At 66.0% G+C, this 17,127-nt stretch overlaps 4 protein-coding genes across 8 annotated transcripts; 3 read left to right on the top strand and 1 right to left on the bottom strand.

Annotated features, from left to right (window-relative positions):
* Positions 1-320: 320 nt before the first annotated feature.
* Positions 321-3,404, bottom strand: RNF208 (ring finger protein 208). Of its 3 annotated transcripts, none has more exons than XM_030919627.1 (2): positions 2,066-3,394; positions 321-1,815 (listed from the first exon to the last, which is right to left on the bottom strand). In XM_030919627.1, exon 2 carries the CDS (start codon positions 1,284-1,286, stop codon positions 501-503), a length of 786 nt encoding a protein of 261 aa, XP_030775487.1. In that variant the 5' UTR covers positions 1,287-1,815; positions 2,066-3,394; the 3' UTR covers positions 321-500. The 3 variants fall into 3 exon arrangements, with proteins under 3 accessions (XP_030775487.1, XP_030775488.1, XP_030775486.1); XM_030919628.1 differs by lacking the exon at positions 2,066-3,394 and adding an exon at positions 1,992-2,048; XM_030919626.1 differs by having other exon boundaries at positions 1,322-1,815; positions 2,066-3,404.
* Positions 3,405-4,646: 1,242 nt separating this feature from the next.
* CYSRT1 (cysteine rich tail 1) lies at positions 4,647-6,325 on the top strand. Its single transcript, XM_010372657.1, has 2 exons — positions 4,647-5,256; positions 5,638-6,325. Exon 2 carries the CDS (start codon positions 5,646-5,648, stop codon positions 6,078-6,080), a length of 435 nt encoding a protein of 144 aa, XP_010370959.1. The 5' UTR covers positions 4,647-5,256; positions 5,638-5,645; the 3' UTR covers positions 6,081-6,325.
* A 2,274-nt stretch (positions 6,326-8,599) lies between these two features.
* On the top strand, positions 8,600-9,672 carry RNF224 (ring finger protein 224; the record flags this gene model as incomplete). The annotated part of the gene is given in 2 exon segments (XM_030920124.1): positions 8,600-8,730; positions 8,732-9,672. Coding segments are annotated over 2 exon segments (534 nt in total), but the record flags the coding sequence as incomplete, so codon positions are not given.
* Positions 9,673-11,178: 1,506 nt separating this feature from the next.
* Positions 11,179-16,937, top strand: SLC34A3 (solute carrier family 34 member 3). Of its 3 annotated transcripts, none has more exons than XM_030919621.1 (13): positions 11,179-11,246; positions 11,999-12,122; positions 12,407-12,496; positions 12,903-13,031; positions 13,112-13,255; positions 13,332-13,443; positions 13,536-13,731; positions 13,960-14,049; positions 14,190-14,271; positions 14,446-14,613; positions 14,754-14,870; positions 14,945-15,069; positions 16,260-16,862. In XM_030919621.1, exons 2-13 carry the CDS (start codon positions 12,038-12,040, stop codon positions 16,722-16,724), a joined length of 1,803 nt encoding a protein of 600 aa, XP_030775481.1. In that variant the 5' UTR covers positions 11,179-11,246; positions 11,999-12,037; the 3' UTR covers positions 16,725-16,862. The 3 variants fall into 3 exon arrangements, with proteins under 3 accessions (XP_030775481.1, XP_030775480.1, XP_030775482.1); XM_030919620.1 differs by lacking the exon at positions 16,260-16,862 and adding an exon at positions 15,612-16,213; XM_030919622.1 differs by lacking the exon at positions 14,945-15,069 and having other exon boundaries at positions 16,260-16,937.
* Positions 16,938-17,127: the final 190 nt, after the last annotated feature.

Here is a 17,127-nt window from a genome sequence, read left to right as displayed (position 1 = left end):
GGAGGGAAATCAACTGAATTGTCCCCCACGTGGGCACCCCCACACCATTGAAAATGTCCTCTCCGCCCAGCTGGGGTGGCTCTGTACACCCGCCACACAGCCCCGCCAGGCACACACAAGCAGCCCACTGTACATGTGGGGGTTTGCACCCACGCTCACAGCCCAGCCCAGCCCCCACTGCGCAGAGCAGGCCCACCCTGAGCAGTGCTGGGCCTCTCTCTGGAAGCTCCAAGCTGGGTCCTGTCTGGATTGCAGCCCTGGGTACCCACCATAGGCCTAGGCCTGAGCACAGCCAACAGGAGCAAGCTTCAGTCCAGGGAACAGGTGCAAACTTTGGCAAAGAGTTTTAATGGCAAAGTTGGCTGCAGCGACAATGCCACTCGGGGTGGGGCCAGAAGCCATGGTGGGGAAGGAAGGGTCAGCGGGCGGCAGGGCAGGGCTGGGTCCCTGAAGAAGCGGCGAGTGAGGCTCAGCGGGCAGTGGCGGGCGGGCAGGCACTACTACATGATGGAGCAGGCGGACAGTGGGTTCCGCACGTGGCAGGTGCACGCGGCCCCACAGTACTGCCGGAAGGTCTGGTAGCAGCTGCCCTCGGGCTCAGCCCCCCACTGACCCCCGGATGGGGCTGTCAGTGCCTCGGGCGGCAGGCGGCTCAGGATGGATGTGTTGACAGCCAGCGCGGCGAGGCCGTAGTCGGTGAAGAGCACAGTCTCGCGGCGGCAGGTGGGGCAGGAGATGAACTTGTACTTGGGGCAGGACTCGTAGAGAATCTGCAGGCACTGCTCACACACAGAGTGCAGGCAGGACAGCACACGGGGCCGCCGCTGGGTGACGTTGTAGGTGTGCCCACAGGTGGGGCACTCCAGGGGCTCGCCTGCCGCTGCCGAAGAAGCCGCCGAGGCCGAGGGGCCGGGCCGAATCACGTACTGATTCACAATGACCTCATCCTCTGGGGCCACGCGGGGAAAGCCCAGCTCTGTGCTTCCCTTACGGGGCCGCCGCGGCAGCGGCGGGGTATGGGGTGCCCCTTCCAAGGCAGGCATGTCCCCCCCACATGCCTGGTTGACAATGATCTCTGTGTCTGAGGGCCAGGCACGCTTGGGTGCCAGAGTTGGGGTGGGCCGGGGAGCAGGCGGGAAGCAGGGGGCAGCCGGTAGCTCAGGGAACTTTTCAGGGTGGACAATCTTCATGGCCTCCATCTTGAGGATGACATGGGGGCCCTTCAGGCAGGACATGAGGAGGCCCGGCCAGCCACTGCCCGCCTCGGGCCCGGGGTCAGAGGGCATCCGGCTGTCTCCAGTTAGACTGGATGTTCGGGTGGGTGGGGGCGTTGTGTGGGGCTGGGGGGCAGGTGACGGGGCAGCATCCTGGTCCCGCCAGGCCTGAGGGAGCCCCCGGCCAGCCCGTGGACTCCTACTAGGGGCAGCCGGCGAGAGTTGGGGGCGCAGGGCCCCCCCCAGTGGCCACAGTGGCTTCTCTGGTCCAGTCCTGGGAGGAGGAGGAAGGGGTGGGGGAGGGGGAGGCAGGCGGGGGCAGGGGGGTGTGGGAGGCTGCCCTGGGCTGGGGGTCTGGCCCAGGGTCTCACCCAGGGTCTCTGGCTGCTGAGGCTGGCGAGGGGGCGCGGGGGGGGCTCCCCCTGTAGCCGAGGTCAGCAGGCCGCGGGCCGGGACATCGGGGCAGGCAGGGGCTGGGTGGGCCCCATGGCTCCAGGACAGGGCGCCCAGGGAAGGCAGCTAGCCGAAGCGCTGGCTGCAGGAGGACCCGGGCGGCAGGCTCCGCGGCAGGAGCAGAAGCGAGGCCTGGGCCAGGCCTGAGCTGCAGGTGAGAGACGGCGTGAGGGCAGTGCTCGGGCTACCTTCACCCTAGCCCTCGCCGGGCACAAAGGACCGGGCGCCCGACCTCTGACCCTGACCTCAGTCGTGGGATCCGGACCTCCGCGGGCCTTGGAACCCAACCCCCTCCCCGGTCCCCGCCTCCAAGGCCAGACGCACCTTCCCGAGGGCCGACCCCCGTCGCGTGGGGAGGGGCGCTGAGTCCGCCCCCGGCCCCCGCCCCCTGCGCTCACCTGCCCCAGCCTTGCGTCCCGGCCGCGCGCCGCCGCCGCAGAGGTTGTCTCAAAGGCAGGCCCGGACGCGGCGCCCGCGTCTCGGCCTGGAAGCTTGGGGGGCTCCGGCGGCTCCCGCGGCGGCCGCAGCGACCTCAGGCGATGGCAGGGTCCGGGCGGCACCGAGGGGCGCGGGCGCGGGCGCGGGGCGCGGGTTTCGGCGCGGCGGCGGCGGCGGCAGGTGCGTGCGGAGCGTGGCGCGCTCTGCGGCGGAGGCGCGGGGACCGCAGTGCGCGCGGCGCCCGCCCGCGCCCGCAGCGCCACCCCCCGTCTGGGGACCCGCGCGGGGTCTGCGGGGCGGGGCCAGCCTCCCGGCCGCCCCTCGGTCCGCTCCCGGCGTCGCCCTCGCCGGCGGACTGCGTGGGGGTCAGGACCCCCGCGTCTCCCCCAGTTCTCTCCAGGCTGACCCTGGGTCCTGGTCAAGCCTCCCGCCTCCAAATTCAGGAGGGGAATCCGGCTGTTCTCCTCCCTCACACTAGGAGGCCTCAGGACGCTGGAGGGAGAGGGAGGGGACCTGCGCGGTGGATCCCAGGAGAGCTGGTTCCAGGGCCCACCGGTGCCTGCTCCCGCCCCCCGCCCCATGGGAAGTCCCCGAGTCCTCCAGCTCCGCCCATGCCCGGTGCCGCAGCTCAGAGAGGGTGCTGTGACCCTAAGGGGCAAGAGCGGGGCGGGCGGAGCGGGTCAGAGGGCCAACGCCGGTGGACGGATGGGTCCGGTGGGAGTGCGCGAAGGACAGGCTGGCAGCCCAGTGCGGGGCGCAGGCGGCCCTGAGGACCGCACCTGCCCAGACAGGGTGGCCTCCCGCACTCCAGCGCGCAGGCCCGGGGGTTCTCCGCTTCCTCACCCGGGGCTTCCCTGCCCTCCTGGGTTCGCCTTCTGTCTGTGGAGCCCTCGGGCTTGCTGGTCACCGTGGGGCAGCGGACCAGGGCTTCGAGGGCCTCCGCTGCCACGCTGTGACCAGCTCTGGCCCCGCAGCTGGCCCTGAACAGCCTGGCCTCCTTCAGCTCCTCTCTCCGCTGGACTGGCCAGACCGCACCTGCTCTAGGCAGAGCCCCAGGGCCTGCAGAGTGCTGAGCTCAGAGGGGACGGTGCCCCTGGTGCAGGAGCTCGCGTGGGCAAAACAGGCTGGAGGAGCGGCCCTGTCCATAGGGTCTGGCTTGGACCCTCCGTGGGGCTTCGGGCTAGTGTCACTCAGAAGAGCAATAGGGAGAGCTGTGCGGGTGACAGGGGCGCTGCTGGAGGAGTCCTTACGGGGCCCTAGCAAGATGGTGGGGCAACTGAGGCAGCCTGGGCCTGGAGAGGGCCGGGAGCTGCCGCAGGCTCTGCTCGCCGACCCGGCGCGCGCCCGAGGAAGCACCAGGCCACAGGCCCCGCCCCCTCCGCGAGACCCCGCCCCGTAAGGATGAGGCCCTGCCCCACCACGAGGCTCCGCCCCCCAGGCCCGGACTTTTCAGCTCCGCCGTTCAGAGCTGGGGAACCCCAAGCCGAGTCTTGGTCACATCCGAACCGGGTCTTTCGGGAAACCCTGGAGTGCGGAGGCTTCTGGGAAATAAAATTTCCACGGCCTGCCCTGCCTTGTTAGCGCATGCGCCATAGGCGCCACGCAAGGGGCAGGCAGAGCAGTGGGCGGGGCTTCCGGCGCCTGCGCAGTGGACCTCCGTCTCCGGCCTCTTAAGTTTTGGGTCCCCAGGAGCACCCAGTTCTCCCCAAATCGGGGCCGGATTGCCTGAACTCATGTCCCGACCGGTCTGACTGGCCCCACACAGGCCACGTCTGACTGGACGCCGCCCTTCCTGGTGCTCCCCTGGGCCCCAAGGGTCGCCCCCGCGGCACTCCCCGGTGCCCGCTGCACCCCTGCCTGCGCCGGTGCTCGGCTGAAGGCGGGGGGCCCAGGGTGAGGACGCTGGGGGGACGCGTGTGGCCCCCACGCCCGCCAGCCAGAGAGTAACTGCAGTTTGAGAAATGAGCTAAAAACGTCAGTAGTGTTTAAAGCCCGTGTCATTGATTGTAAGATAAGACCTGTGACAAAACGTGCAAATCAAACACTTTTTATTAGTGAAAAAAGCAGAAAAGCCACTGGGCACGGTGGCTCACGCCTGGAATTCAGCACTTTGGGAGGTGGAGTTTGAGATCAGCCTAGGCAACATAGTGAGACCTACGTCCTACGTCTCTATGAAGAATCCGCCGGCCCGGTGGTGTACCTGTAGTCCTTCCAACTACTCAGGAGGCCGAGGTGGGAGGATCACTAGAGCCCAGGAGGTTGAGGCCACAGTGAGCCAGATCATGCCACTGCACCTCAGCCTGGATGGAAAAGTGACACCCTGTCTCAAACAAACAAAAATCGGCCGGGCGTGGTGGCTCACGTCTGTAATCCCAGCACTTTGGGAGGCCGAGGCAGGCAGATCACCTGAGGTCAGGAGTTTGAGACTATCCTGGCCAACATGATGAAACCCTGTTTCTACTAAAAATACAAAAAATTAGCCAGGCGTGGTGGTGGGTGCCTGTAATCCCAGCTACTCGGGAGGCTGAAGCAGGAAAATCACTTGAACCCAGGAGGCAGAGGTTGCAGTGAGCCAAGATCACGCCACCGCACTGCAGCCTGGGCAACAGAGCAAGACTCCATCTCAAAAAATAAAATTAAAAAAGCAGAAAGCCTCCAAGAGCCTAAGGCTCTCAAACATCTTGGTCTCTGCTAAGTAGAGGCTCAGAGACTTAGAGGCCCTGCCTCAGCTGGGGCTTTGAGATGTGTGAGCAATGGCTGGGGACTGCAGGCCCGGGAATCTGAGAGCCTCACCCCACTTCCTTTCCAGAGCCATGACCTCAGGCTCACCTCCTGCCCTCCTCTCTGGCAAGTTGCAGATGCCCTTTAGGGCCCCGGCCATGCCCCGGATGTGAGGGTCTGAGTCACCAGTTTGGCAGTGCCCCTCAAAGCCCAGGCCTGGGCTGCCGCCCACCTGAGGACGAGGAGTGGGCCAGCTGCTGTGCTCCAGTTGCTGAGGCCTCTTGGGATCTTGGGAACCCCATCTCTGAGCCCCGCCCCATTGCCCCACCCCTCCCAAGGAGGGAAAAGGCGGCTGCCAGTCGCTCAACTCAGGCACTGGGACATAGAGCTCAGAAGACCGAGAGGACAGACTGCCACGCTGCCACCACAGGTGAGCCCTCAGCCGCCGGGACTGCCCTGAACGCAGGGGCACTGCAGGGTCAGCCCCCTTCTCTCCCATCTCTCAGCCTCCGCCTGCCATTCCCAGCTCCATCCCAGGACCAGTGCCGCCAGGGGAGGGGGAGGATCCCTGGCAGGGGTGGCAGCTGGGAGACACCGGCCCTTGCTGCTCACTGACACTTGGCTCACACCGATGACACTAGCCTCGCACACACGTTTGGAGGTGACAGCACCCCAGGCACTGATGCCTTGGGGATGCTGGCCTAGGGCAAGGCATGCTGCTCCTGGGTGGGGGCTTTCTTGGGCCGCAGGCTCGTGGGCAGCCTCCCACTCCGCTGAGTCCGTATCTGTCTTCTCTGCCCACCCCCTGCAGGCTGGACCATGGACCCCCAAGAGATGGTCGTCAAGAACCCATATGCCCACATCACCATCCCCCGGGCTCACCTGCGGCCTGACCTGGGGCAGCAGATAGAAGTGGCTTCCTCCTGTTCCTCATCCTCAGAGATGCAGCCACTGCCAGTGGGGCCCTGTGCCCCGGGGCCAACCCGCCTCGTGCAGCCGACTGAGGTCCCAGGGCCCAAGGGCATCAAGGGTGACCAGAGGGCTGCCCCCATCCAGAACCATCAGGCCTGGCAACAGCCTGGCAACCCCTACAACAGCAGTCAGCGCCCGGCCGGACTGACCTATGCCGGCCCTCCGCCTGTGGGGCGTGGCGATGACATCGCCCACCACTGCTGCTGCTGCCCCTGCTGCCGCTGCTGCCACTGCCCCCCTTTCTGCCGCTGCCACAGTTGCTGCTGCTGTGTCATCTCCTAGCCCAGCCCACCCTGCCAGGGCCAGGACCCAGGCCTCAGCAAAGGTGACTCAGGCAGTGCCCGGACATTCGGGGTGGCTGTTGTCATGGGCGTCAGCCCCTTCCCACCAGGGACTGGGGCACAGACCCACCAGGAAGGTGGCCGCTCAGCCCGAGCTCCTGAAACGGAATCCCAGGCCCTGGCTGGAGAGGGACACTCCTGATTATCTTAAGGTCCACGCAATAAAGCAGGGTGATCTTCCTCCCAGCAACTCTTCCTTGCTGCAGGCTCCTTTGGGAGGGGGTTGTAGCTGGACACAAGGCATCTGCCCCTTTATGCAGGCCCGAGGACACATACACACACAGTCACTGTGGACATTGCGGGGACAGGGATACCACTGCCTCATGACATCCACACTCTCCCCTGGCCTGCAAGTCCCGGGTCTGTCCAGAGGCTGCATGGGGGCTTGCAGTGTGTCCACGGCCCTGGCTGAGCCAGGTCTGGATGTGAGCTGACTTGCGCTCGCTGGGGCCGAGGCTGAGACTGAGCTGGCTGGGGTCAGTCCATGGGTCGGACAGCAGGAGGCTGCGGCGCACAGAACTGGGGGGACCCCACGAAAGGCCTCCAAGAGGAGGAGCGTGTTGGCAGGAGGGTGGTGGGTGCAGGCACAGGTGCTGCAGGTTTCAGGGAGTGGAAGGTCAGGACAGGAGAGCCCAGACAGCCAGGACCACACCCTGCCCACTGGTGATTCACCTCCCAACCTTGGCTGGGATGTTTTTCTAGTTTCCCAGGAAATATCTAATTCCTGCACACCTGCTGTCCTGCCTCAGGGCCTGGGCTTCCAGGAGGAGGTGGCCTGGACCAGGCCTTGAGGACGAGGCAGGAGGAGGCTGGGGCCATGGGTTCCAGGCCGTCTCCTGGTCTGTCTGAGCAGGGCGGGGGCCTCTCTGGGGTTGAGCACGAGGCGCTAGGCTGCTCTGCACAGGTACTGCCTCACCACTGTAGGCTAGGATGCCAGGCAGGGAGTGAGTGTTGAGGCCAGCTTAGGATGCCCTGGTGTTCCGGGCAGGGCACAGACAAGGGGAGGAGGCGGCAGCCGAGCTGGCCACGCAGGACAGACGGGTCCTCACGCCGTGCCAGCCCTTCCCTGACGCATGGTGACCGGCCCCACAGCAGGGCAGGGCAGGCGCGTGGCATGAGAGGTCTCCAGGCGTGGGACGGATGGGTCACTGCCCTGATCCTGTGCCAGGACTTAGCATGCCAGGCTCCCCGCCTTGTCCCGTTGCTGGCCCCCACCGGAGGGTGACCGCACCCAGGCCAGCCACGGGAACCTGTCTGACCAGTCCTGGGGGCAGACTGCCAAGAAGGTGGGCAGGGGTGAGGAGGGGCTGTTTGCTTCCACCCAGCAGGGCTATGAGTGGCCCTGTGATCCTGCCCACCCGTTCCAACCCTTCTTGGTCCCCCAACTCTACTCTGCCTGCGGTCCGGTGTGGACACACTGATCGCACCTCCTGGAACCTGGGCCTCCCGTGGTGGCCTGGAGGCTGCAGACGGGCAGAGCAGCTGGGAGCTGCCCACCAAGGAGGCGACTGGAGCTGTCTGGGGTCCCGGACTGGGAGCGGGGATCCCCAGACAGGGAGCGGGGATGCCCAGACACGGAGCTGGTGCGCCACCTGGAGGCCATGCGGACTGGTGCAGCCCCCTGCCGCCGGTGGGCACTAAGGTGAGGTTGAGAAGCTAGCCACACAGATCCACAGACAAACAGAGCGGCAAAGTCTGCAGAGGGCTCTGAGCCAGCAGGGAACCCTGGCAGGCTTCCTAGAGGAGGAGATGTGAGCAGAGGCCAAGACAGGAAAACATTCCAGTATGGAGTGGAGGTTAAGGGAAGGGGAGGGTAAGGGTGAGGGAGGAAAGGGGAAGGGAGTGAGAGGGTAAGGAAGGGGGAGGGGAGGAGGAGAGGAGGGGTGAGGGAGGTTTTGAGCGTGAGGAAGGGTGTGAGCATGGGGAGAAGGCCTGAGAGTGGGGGAATGGACCGCAAGGTCAGCCTGGATGAGGTGTTAGCAGAAGCTGGCTGGGTCTGGACAGGAGGGGGTGGGCAGGGGGCAGAGGGGCACCTTATCTCTTGCAAGTGGGTGGTGCCGTTAGATCTAGTTTCAAGGCTTTGTGGCTGAAACGGGAGCCCACGCCCGCCACAGCTGGCCACCTGCCTCTCTCCTGACTCCCGTGCAAGGCCAGTAATGCAACCCAGGAGAAAGGCGCAGGGCGCCCTGGGTCCCCACCCCCTTCTCCGGCCACCCTGTGGCTGTGCATAGCCGCCCAGCAGAGCCCACACAGGTAAGAGGCCTGGGCTCAGGTTGGCTGGGAGGGTGGGGGCCCGGGGCTGGGCCAGGGGGGTCCTGCGGGAACAGGAGCCTGCCCGGCTGGCGCCCACATGAACCAGAGGTGCGCAGACCCTGGTGTCTGCCTGTGCCTTGGTGCCACCCTCCCTCCCAGGTCTGGATGCACCAGCCCCACAGACCCAGCGCCTGACCTCTGGGGTGGGCTCCCGGGGCCAGCACCCCATGCAGGCAGACGGTCCCCGAGGTGGGATGTCCACTGCTGGCTTCCCTCTGGCAGGATGCTGCAGCCAGAGGGCCCCCAGGACTTGGAGGAGAGGGGCCCCCGCAGGAGAGGCTGCATCATCTGCTGCTCAGCCTATGACCTCTCCCGGCACCTGCCCCGCCGCCTCTACTGCGGACACACCTTCTGCCAGGCGTGTGTGCAGCGACTGGACGCCCCAGCACCCGAGCAGCGCTGGATCCCCTGTCCGCAGTGCCGCCAGAGCACGCCCACGCCTCGTGGAGGGGTGCCCGTGCTGGACCTGGATCTGGCTGCTTTCCTGGTGGTCAAGGCTGAGCGGGAGGCGGCAAGACTGGAACCCCTACCCCTCACCTCCCTCAAAGGCAGCAGTATCACTCAGCAGCCAGCTGGACTGTGCCCTGCCCTGAGTCCCCAGACCCACTTCCCCCCACCCAGATACTGCTGCTGGGGCTGTGGCAGTCTCTGCTGCCCACCCCTAGGCAGCCCTGAGGTCTGAACTCTGCCCATTCCCACCCCTGCAGGGGAAATGCCTGCCTTGGACCCCTGACCATGCACCATCATGGGCTCAGCCCACTCAGAACAACCTGGCAGTAGCGTCCTGTACGCAGCTCCGTGGGGCCCAGCAGGGTGGTGTCATCCCAGGCCACAGCCTAAGGTTGGGGGCTGGGAGGTTCCGCAGGAGGCTAGTGACCTCCCACCTGTCCTGGCCACAATTACCAGACCCCAGACTAGCCCGACCGGGTGTGCCTGGTGAGGACACTGCTGACTGAGTGGGTGGCAAGCCCGGCTTGGGCCTAGATGCAGCGCAAAGGATGGCTCCCAAGAGGATGCAAAGGCCAGTCCCAGAGGCCTGGGCTGCAGGCTGGAGGCGCAGGGCCGATCCAGCTATGCCTTTCGGGCTGCCCAGAGCAGGTCTCCCTTCTCCCACAGACATCCCCAGGGTGTACCAGGAGGGTGGCAAGACCACTTCCTTTCTCCCTGCCCTGCACGGCAGCCCTGTGAATTCACCCACTCAACAAAGCTCATGGACTTCCCACTGTGTGTCAGGCGCAGTTCCGGGAGGGTCTCGTACAGGCATGAAGCCATGAGGGCATTAAAGACGACATCTCAGTGGGGCCTGCTTGCGGTCTCACAGCCCACTTGATCTCATCCTTGGCTAAACCTTTCCCGGCTCCCAGCAGCCACCACACAGACCCTTTTGAGGGGCCGGGGCCGGGGCCGGAACTGGGGCCAGAGACTGTGGACAGCAGTGACCACCAAGTCAGTGCTGTAACCCCCCACACCGACTGGAAGGAGCTGTCACTTGGGAGCCCCAGGGAAGGACTGTGGCCCCCACCCCCAGAGCAAAGACGCAGGAGGGAGACTGAAGAGAATTTGCTGAGCGGACACCCAGAAGTTTCTACCTTCTCCAGGGCAAAGTCCCCACGCACACAGCGGGGGCTGGGCGGCAAGCAGAGCAGGGCACCAGCAGCCCCTAGGCAGGGTGAGCCTCCTCCGGGGGAGCTGCCCCACACCCCAGGGCAGGAAGAGGCCCAGTCCTCCTGGGGGACACCCCACAGGCGCTCAGGCCAGCTGAGATTCTGCTGAGGAGAGCTGTGCGCTGGGCCAGGCAGTGGGTGGGGAATGTGGCTTGGGGGGCTCTGTCCTCCTCCCTCTGCAGATGGAGGCTGCCAGCTATACCAGGGCCGAGCCCGCTAACAGCCTGCTGGGCCCAACCCTACCCTGAACCCGGATCTGAACCCTCTGACTTCGGACTGGGTGCCCTCTCTGGCTACATGAAAAAGCTCATCCTCCACCACCACCTGGTGCAAAGGGCTTCCTTCCCCTGCTCTGCCGGTGGCGGGGATGACCCTAAGAAGGTCTGGGGAGCCCTGGCCATGCGCAGTGGCTCACGCCTGTAATCCCAGCACTTTGGGAGGCCGAGGCGGGCGGATCACCTGAGGTCAGGAGTTCGAGACCAGCCTCAACACGGAGAAACTCCGTCTCTACTGAAAATACAAAATTAGCCGGGCATGGTGGCTCATGCCTGTAATTCCAGCTACTCGGCAGACTGAGGCAGGAGAATTGCGTGAACCTGGGAGGCAGAGGTTGCGGTGAGCCGAGATCGTGCCATTGCACTCCAGCCTGGGCGACAAGAGCGAATCTCAAAAAAAAAAAAAAAAAAGGTCTGGGGAGCCCTGAGATGCATGGAAGTGGGGGGCTGGCGTCTCCCGACCCCTGGGCGGCCCCAGCCATGCTCTAGCATCCTGCCTGGCTGGGTGTGGTGTGTCTCTTGGGTCACACGGATGCCTGCTGCAGATGCCCAGTACCAAGGGCAGGTGCCCCGCCCTGCAGTGCCCTTGGCCTAATTCGGAGCCCACCCCTGGGAGAAGCCCCACTCTGGGAGGGTTGGGCTGGGGTTTGGAGGTCCTGGTCACAGAGGGACAGGACAGGGACGAGGCCTAAGGCCCTTGGGGCCGGGGGGAACCCCCATGGGGACCTGGGCTGTTGGGTAAACATTAATGGGCTCAGTACCCAGCAGATCATGTGCACGATCCGGGGATCTTTGACCTGCAACTGCTCCCACCCCGTGCCTCCTCCCTGCAGGTGCCCCTCACCACCCACACAGGTAGGAGCTCCTAGGGCCAGGCTGGGGCCCAGGGACAGTGAGGCTGAGGCTGGGTGGCCTCCAGGCCCAGGGCTTGGGCCCCATCCTAAGCCTCCAGGACCCAACGGGAAGAGACGCCAGGCTTGGGCAGCAGGAGGGAGGCTGAAGCAGAGGACGCCTGGACCTGAGCCCAGGGCACTAGGTGGAGGAGTCCAGGTGGGGGGCCCAAGGGGTGGGGTGACCAGGCCCAGGAGGCTGAGGAGGCAGCAGCTTCGGGGCCAGGAGCCTTGAGGTGGTGTGAGGACCCCACCTGCTCCCCATCACCAGGGTGTGGGGCCCTTATCAAGCCGAGACGTTACTGTTTAGTATCAAATGCCAAAGTCTAAGTCGGGACCATCCAGTGTCCCCGATGACACCAGATAAGAGAGGTCTTCAGGTTCCCCAGCTCACGGCCACTTCCAGCCTGAGCCCTGGCACCCTGCACCCTCGGCACTAGCCAGGCCTTACAGTCAGGACCAGCAAGGGAACCGGGGAGCCGGGGCCCCCTCGAGTCTACCCCTGAAACTGGACTGGGCTCCCCTGACAACTGCCTGAGGTCATTGTAGCCATCCCCCTGGGGATGGAGGAAGGGAGGTGGTCACTGAGGCCTGCAGTGGGGAGGGAGAGAGGGTGGCCAAGGGCTCAGTTCAGGGGACCTGGGGCGTGAATCCAGCCTGTGAAGCCAGGGCTGGGGCATGGGGAAATGTCTCTGACACGTGCGTCTCCCCCAGCAGATCCGGGCCTGGGCCTGGGTCTGTCCCTGCCCGAAATCCATGCCGAGTTCCCTCCCGGGCAGCCAGGTCCCCCACCCCACTCTGGACGCAGTTGACCTAGTGGACAGGACTCTGAGGAATGAAGGTACCAGCGGCCCCCATGACCCAGGCCTTGACCAGTCTGACCACCCACCCCCCAGGCACTGAGCAGAGACAGGCCAGGTTTCCTGCGGGCCTCCCGGGGAAACCACACGGCTCATGACGCCTCCCCTCAGGTCCAGCCCAGCTGGAGCCCCGTCTTCCCCGTTCCGTTTCTGTCCCGCACTCCAGGCCTCTTACGCCTCAGCCCCTCCTCCGGCCTGTGCCCTTGTGCCCCCAGTTGGAGGGAGGTAGTCCTGGAAACAGCCACATTCAATTCCACTTCTGCAGGGACCTCCAGTTCTGCTCCAGTCTTGCAGGAGGGGGACACAGATCCCTGGGCCCTCTCTCAGCTGAAGGACACAAGCCAGCCCTGGAAAGGTGGGTCTGGAGGTTCCGGGGGTGGCAGGCTGGCAGGCCTCTGTCCCCCACGGGACTGGGGAGACAGAGCAGGGTGGGGCCTGCCCAAACAGGCTGTGCGTGGGCAACCCCACCATGCAGGCCCCCTCTGGGGAGACACATGCCCCTCAACCCGGCGTCTGTTCTGTGCTGGAGCAAACTGGCCACCTCTGCCTATCCGTCCCTCCCCTCCTGTTCCTTCGAGGGAGGGTCCCAAGGGCCTGGAAAGGCAGGGACCCAGGCCCTGCCCTGGGGGTTACGGAAGAGGAGGAAGTGGGACCCAGCCCTGTTGGAGACGGAGGAGAGAGGGGGCGGAGGATGAGGGGTCTGGGAGGGAGACCGGTCAGGGTGGAGGGCCAGCCAGGGACAGCCTGCCCTGTGTCCTCAGAGCTCGGTGTGGCCGGCAGACTGAGCCGCGTGGCCGGCAGCGTCTTCAAAGCCTGCGGGCTGCTCGGCAGCCTGTACTTCTTCATCTGCTCCCTGGACGTCCTCAGCTCCGCCTTCCAGCTGCTGGGCAGTGAGTGACCGGGCAGGTGCCCAGGGCGGGGCGGGCAGCCAGCCCTCCACAGCCTCAGCGCACCTCTCTTGCCGGTGTAGGCAAAGTGGCCGGAGACGTCTTCAAGGACAATGTGGTGCTGTCCAACCCTGTGGCTGGACTGGTCATTGGCGTGCTGGTCACAGCCCTGGTGCAGAGTTCCAGCACAGCCTCCTCCATCGTAGTCAGCATGGTGGCTGCTAAGTGTGCGTGCACCCTCCCTCCCCGGGTGGTGGCGGGGGCAGGGTGGGCCGCAGGCTGACTCAGCCCCTCCACCAGCAGTGCTGACTGTCCGGGCGTCTGTACCCATCATCATGGGTGTCAACGTCGGCACATCCATCACCAGCACCCTGGTCTCAATGGCGCAGTCAGGGGACCGGGATGAATTTCAGAGGTGAGTTGCCGGTGGAAGGGCTGGGCTGGGGCTGCAGTGACAGCCGCAGCCCAGGCCCACCGCCTGACCCCGCTTACTCTCTGCGGCCACAGGGCTTTCAGTGGCTCGGCGGTGCATGGGATCTTCAACTGGCTCACAGTGCTGGTCCTGCTGCCACTGGAGAGCGCCACGGCCCTGCTGGAGAGGCTGAGCGAGCTGGCCCTGGGTGCTGCCAGCCTGTCGCCCGGGGCACAGGCACCCGACATCCTCAAGGTGCTGACGAAGACGCTCACACACGTCATCGTGCAGGTGAGGACGGCCGCCGCCCCTGCCCAGAAAGCCTGAACAGGCCGGATGGGAGGAGGCGGAGGTGGTCCTGCCCTGATGGAGGGTCAGCAGAGGGTCTGGGCCCTGTCCTGGGACAGGGGAGGAGAGGGCAGCAGTGGGCAGGGCTGGGCTGGACCCCATGGGCACCAGAGCCGCAGGTGAGCCCTGAGGGAGGGTCCAGCACATTCTCACGACCCCTCTGGCCCCCAGCTGGACTCCGACGTGATCATGAGCAGTGCCACAGACAACGCCACCAACCGCAGCCTCATTAAGCAATGGTGCGGCACCATGGGGCAGCCGGTGAGGCACCCAACCCCAGGCCCTCACTGACCCCCAACCTCCCACCTGCTGAGTCATCCCGCCCCACCCACCCTCGCCTTCAGTCCTCTGACCTCTTTCTGCCCACTGAGCCCATACTGAGTCCTCCCTGCCCTCCCCAGACCAGGGAGAACAGCAGCAACTGTGGAGCCTTCGGCCTCTGCATGGAGAGGAACAGCACAGCCCCGGTGGACAGGCTGCCCTGTGAGGCCCGGCCCAGCCCAAGCCCCCACGCCCCCCACCCCCCCCCACACTCCCCCTCACCTGCCCCTGCACGGAGAGGAACAGCACAGCCCTGGCGGACAGGCTGCCTGTGAGGCCCACCCGCCTCGACCCGCCCCCCAGGCTCCCCCTCACCTGCCCCTGCCCTGCCCCCAGGCCGCCACCTGTTTGCGGGCACAGAGCTCACGGACCTGGCCGTGGGCTGCATCCTGCTGGCCGGCTCCCTGCTGGTGCTCTGCGGCTGCCTGGTCCTCATAGTCAAGCTGCTCAACTCTGTGCTGCGTGGCCGCGTGGCCCGGGCCGTGAGGACAGTCATCAATGCGGGTGAGGGCATGGGAGGAGGTACGGCGGCCAGGGCTAACCCGGCATCCCCCCCAGACTTGCCTTTCCCACTGGGGCTGGCTTGGGGGCTACCTGGCCCTCCTTGCGGGTGCCGGCCAGGGCTAACCCGGCATCCCCAACAGATTTCCCCTTCCCGCTGGGCTGGCTCGGGGGCTACCTGGCCCTCCTCGCGGGCGCCGGCCTGACCTTCGCATTGCAGAGCAGCAGCGTCTTCACGGCGGCCATCGTGCCCCTCATGGGTGAGCAGGCAGGACAGGGGCCTCTGGAACGGGGGCTCGGGCTGGGGCCCTGTGGTGACCCCCAGTTCCCCCAGGGGTCGGGGTGATCAGTCTGGACCGGGCGTACCCCCTCTTACTGGGCTCCAACATCGGCACCACCACCACGGCCCTACTGGCCGCCCTGGCCAGCCCCGCAGACAGGATGCTCAGCGCCCTACAGGTACTGCCCGCCACGGTCCCGCTGCCAGAACTGGCCGGCTTCCTCAGACAGGCATGTGTCACCAGCCCGGGGGTCCCAGGCTGGATGTGCCCCCACCTTCCCGGACCCCTTCCCTGGCCACCAACCTCAGCCCTGCTACTCCGCCTCCTTGGACCCCATGGGTCCTGCGCACATTTCATACCCACCCTGCGCCTCCTCCCTTGAGACCTCCTCATTTCCACATTTTCTCAGCTCTTTGCTGTGCCCCTGGGGGCCTGCCCCCGGAGTCTCAGGGGGCTCCAAGCCCCTCTATTCCAGCACCCTCAAATGCTCTCCCCCAACACCTGCTCCCTCAAGGAGCAGCCACTCACCTCCAGCAGGTCCCCATGTGGACGACCCTCCAAGCCCCATCTGCAAAGGCTGAGTCCCACCGGTGCTGGGCCCTGCCCTGCCACTGCCCAGGCTGTGATTCCGCCTCCAGGACACTTCCCCCAGTCTGAGCCCCCAGCTCTGTGCCCCACCCCCAGTCTCAGTTAGTCCAGCTGGTTCTCCCTCTAAAACAGCCCGTCTGTGGCCTGCTGCTCAGAGGCCCAACAGGTTCAGTTCCCGAAACCCCGGGTTATGCTCCGCCGCCGCTGACAGGAAGAGGCAAGCGCAGCGCCCCCCGGAACCCACCCTTGTTCTTGCCTCTGCCCTGTCTCTGTCTACTTAGACCCTCCCAGTGCAGGGTCCTGCTCCAACCCCTGCAGGAAGCCCTCCAGACTGCACCTGTGTGTGGACTCCTCAAGTCTGGCAGCCCCTGGAGGGGCTGTGTGTTCTCCCCTCCTGTGGCCCTGTGCCTCCTCCCCCCAGGGCATGGGCTGTGCAGGCTCAGCACACTGGGGGCTGAGGAGAAGGGGTCTCTTGGCAGGAGGCACAGGCAGAGCCAAGTCGGAGGGTGCTTCCCCTGGTGGGTCCCCCTTGAGGGCAGCAGTGATGCAGTTGGCGCCTGGGGGTGCTGGGCTGCAGCTCCCAGGAGTGTGCGGGAGGTGTGCTGGGGAGCGTGTACACATCTGGCCACAGTCCGCCCCACAGACAGCCATCTCAGCCGTGGAGCGAGATGAATTTCGAACTTAGGGCCCCTTCTGTAGGGTGGAGGAGGGCGGGATTCCTGGGCCCCTGGTGACCCCACCTCATCGGGCCCAGGCCCCTGACAGCCCCCTCACCCCCAGGTCGCCCTCATCCACTTCTTCTTCAACCTGGCCGGCATCCTGCTGTGGTACCTGGTGCCTGCACTGCGGTTGCCCATCCCGCTGGCCAGGCACTTCGGGGTGGTGACTGCCCGTTACCGCTGGGTGGCTGGGGTCTACCTGCTGCTTGGATTCCTGCTGCTGCCCCTGGCGGCCTTCGGGCTCTCCCTGGCAGGGGGCACGGTGCTGGCCGCTGTCGGGGGTCCCCTGGTGGGGCTGGTGCTCCTCGTCATCCTGGTCACTGTGCTACAGCGGCACCGGACGGCCTGGTTGCCTGCCCGCCTGCGCTCCTGGGCCTGGCTCCCCCTCTGGCTTCACTCTCTGGAGCCCTGGGACCGCCTGGTGACCCACTGCTGCCCCTGCAATGTCTGCAGCCCCCCGAAGGCCACCACCAAAGAGGCCCACTGCTACGAGAACCCTGAGGTCTTGGCCTCCCAGCAGTTGTGAGGGGCAGTTGCTGCGCAGACCACCCCACCCTCCCCGGCTGGGAGGGCTCTGGAGGGCCTTGGGGGAGGGGTCCCCGTGGCAGCTGACCTCCGGTCACCTGCTTCCCCTTCAGTGCAAATAAACCACGCTGTTACCTGGGGTGGCAGTCCTCACTCCCCTAGACAGAGGCCTCCTGGGCACGTGGGGGAGCGGCCCGATGCTGCCTCCTGGTGGACACTCCCGGGTCTGGGGCTCAGGCACAGGAGCCCGCCCATCCCCGGGTGTGTTTCTCAGGGCGGCCGCTGGGGACAGAAGCTCCCAAGGAATGGTGGGCCTGGGGGGCGGGGACTTCCCACAGTGGGAGCTGGGACCCCTCCTGAGGGTGCAGGGGAGAGCCCAGCCAGCAGGGAGCAGGGCTGGTGGC

This window comes from Rhinopithecus roxellana, chromosome 16 (genome assembly GCF_007565055.1).
Source record: "Rhinopithecus roxellana isolate Shanxi Qingling chromosome 16, ASM756505v1, whole genome shotgun sequence".
NCBI classification, from domain to species: Eukaryota; Metazoa; Chordata; class Mammalia; order Primates; family Cercopithecidae; genus Rhinopithecus; species Rhinopithecus roxellana.
The sequence above is the reverse complement of the archived record's forward strand: the minus strand, read 5'-3'. Positions and strand labels throughout refer to the sequence as shown.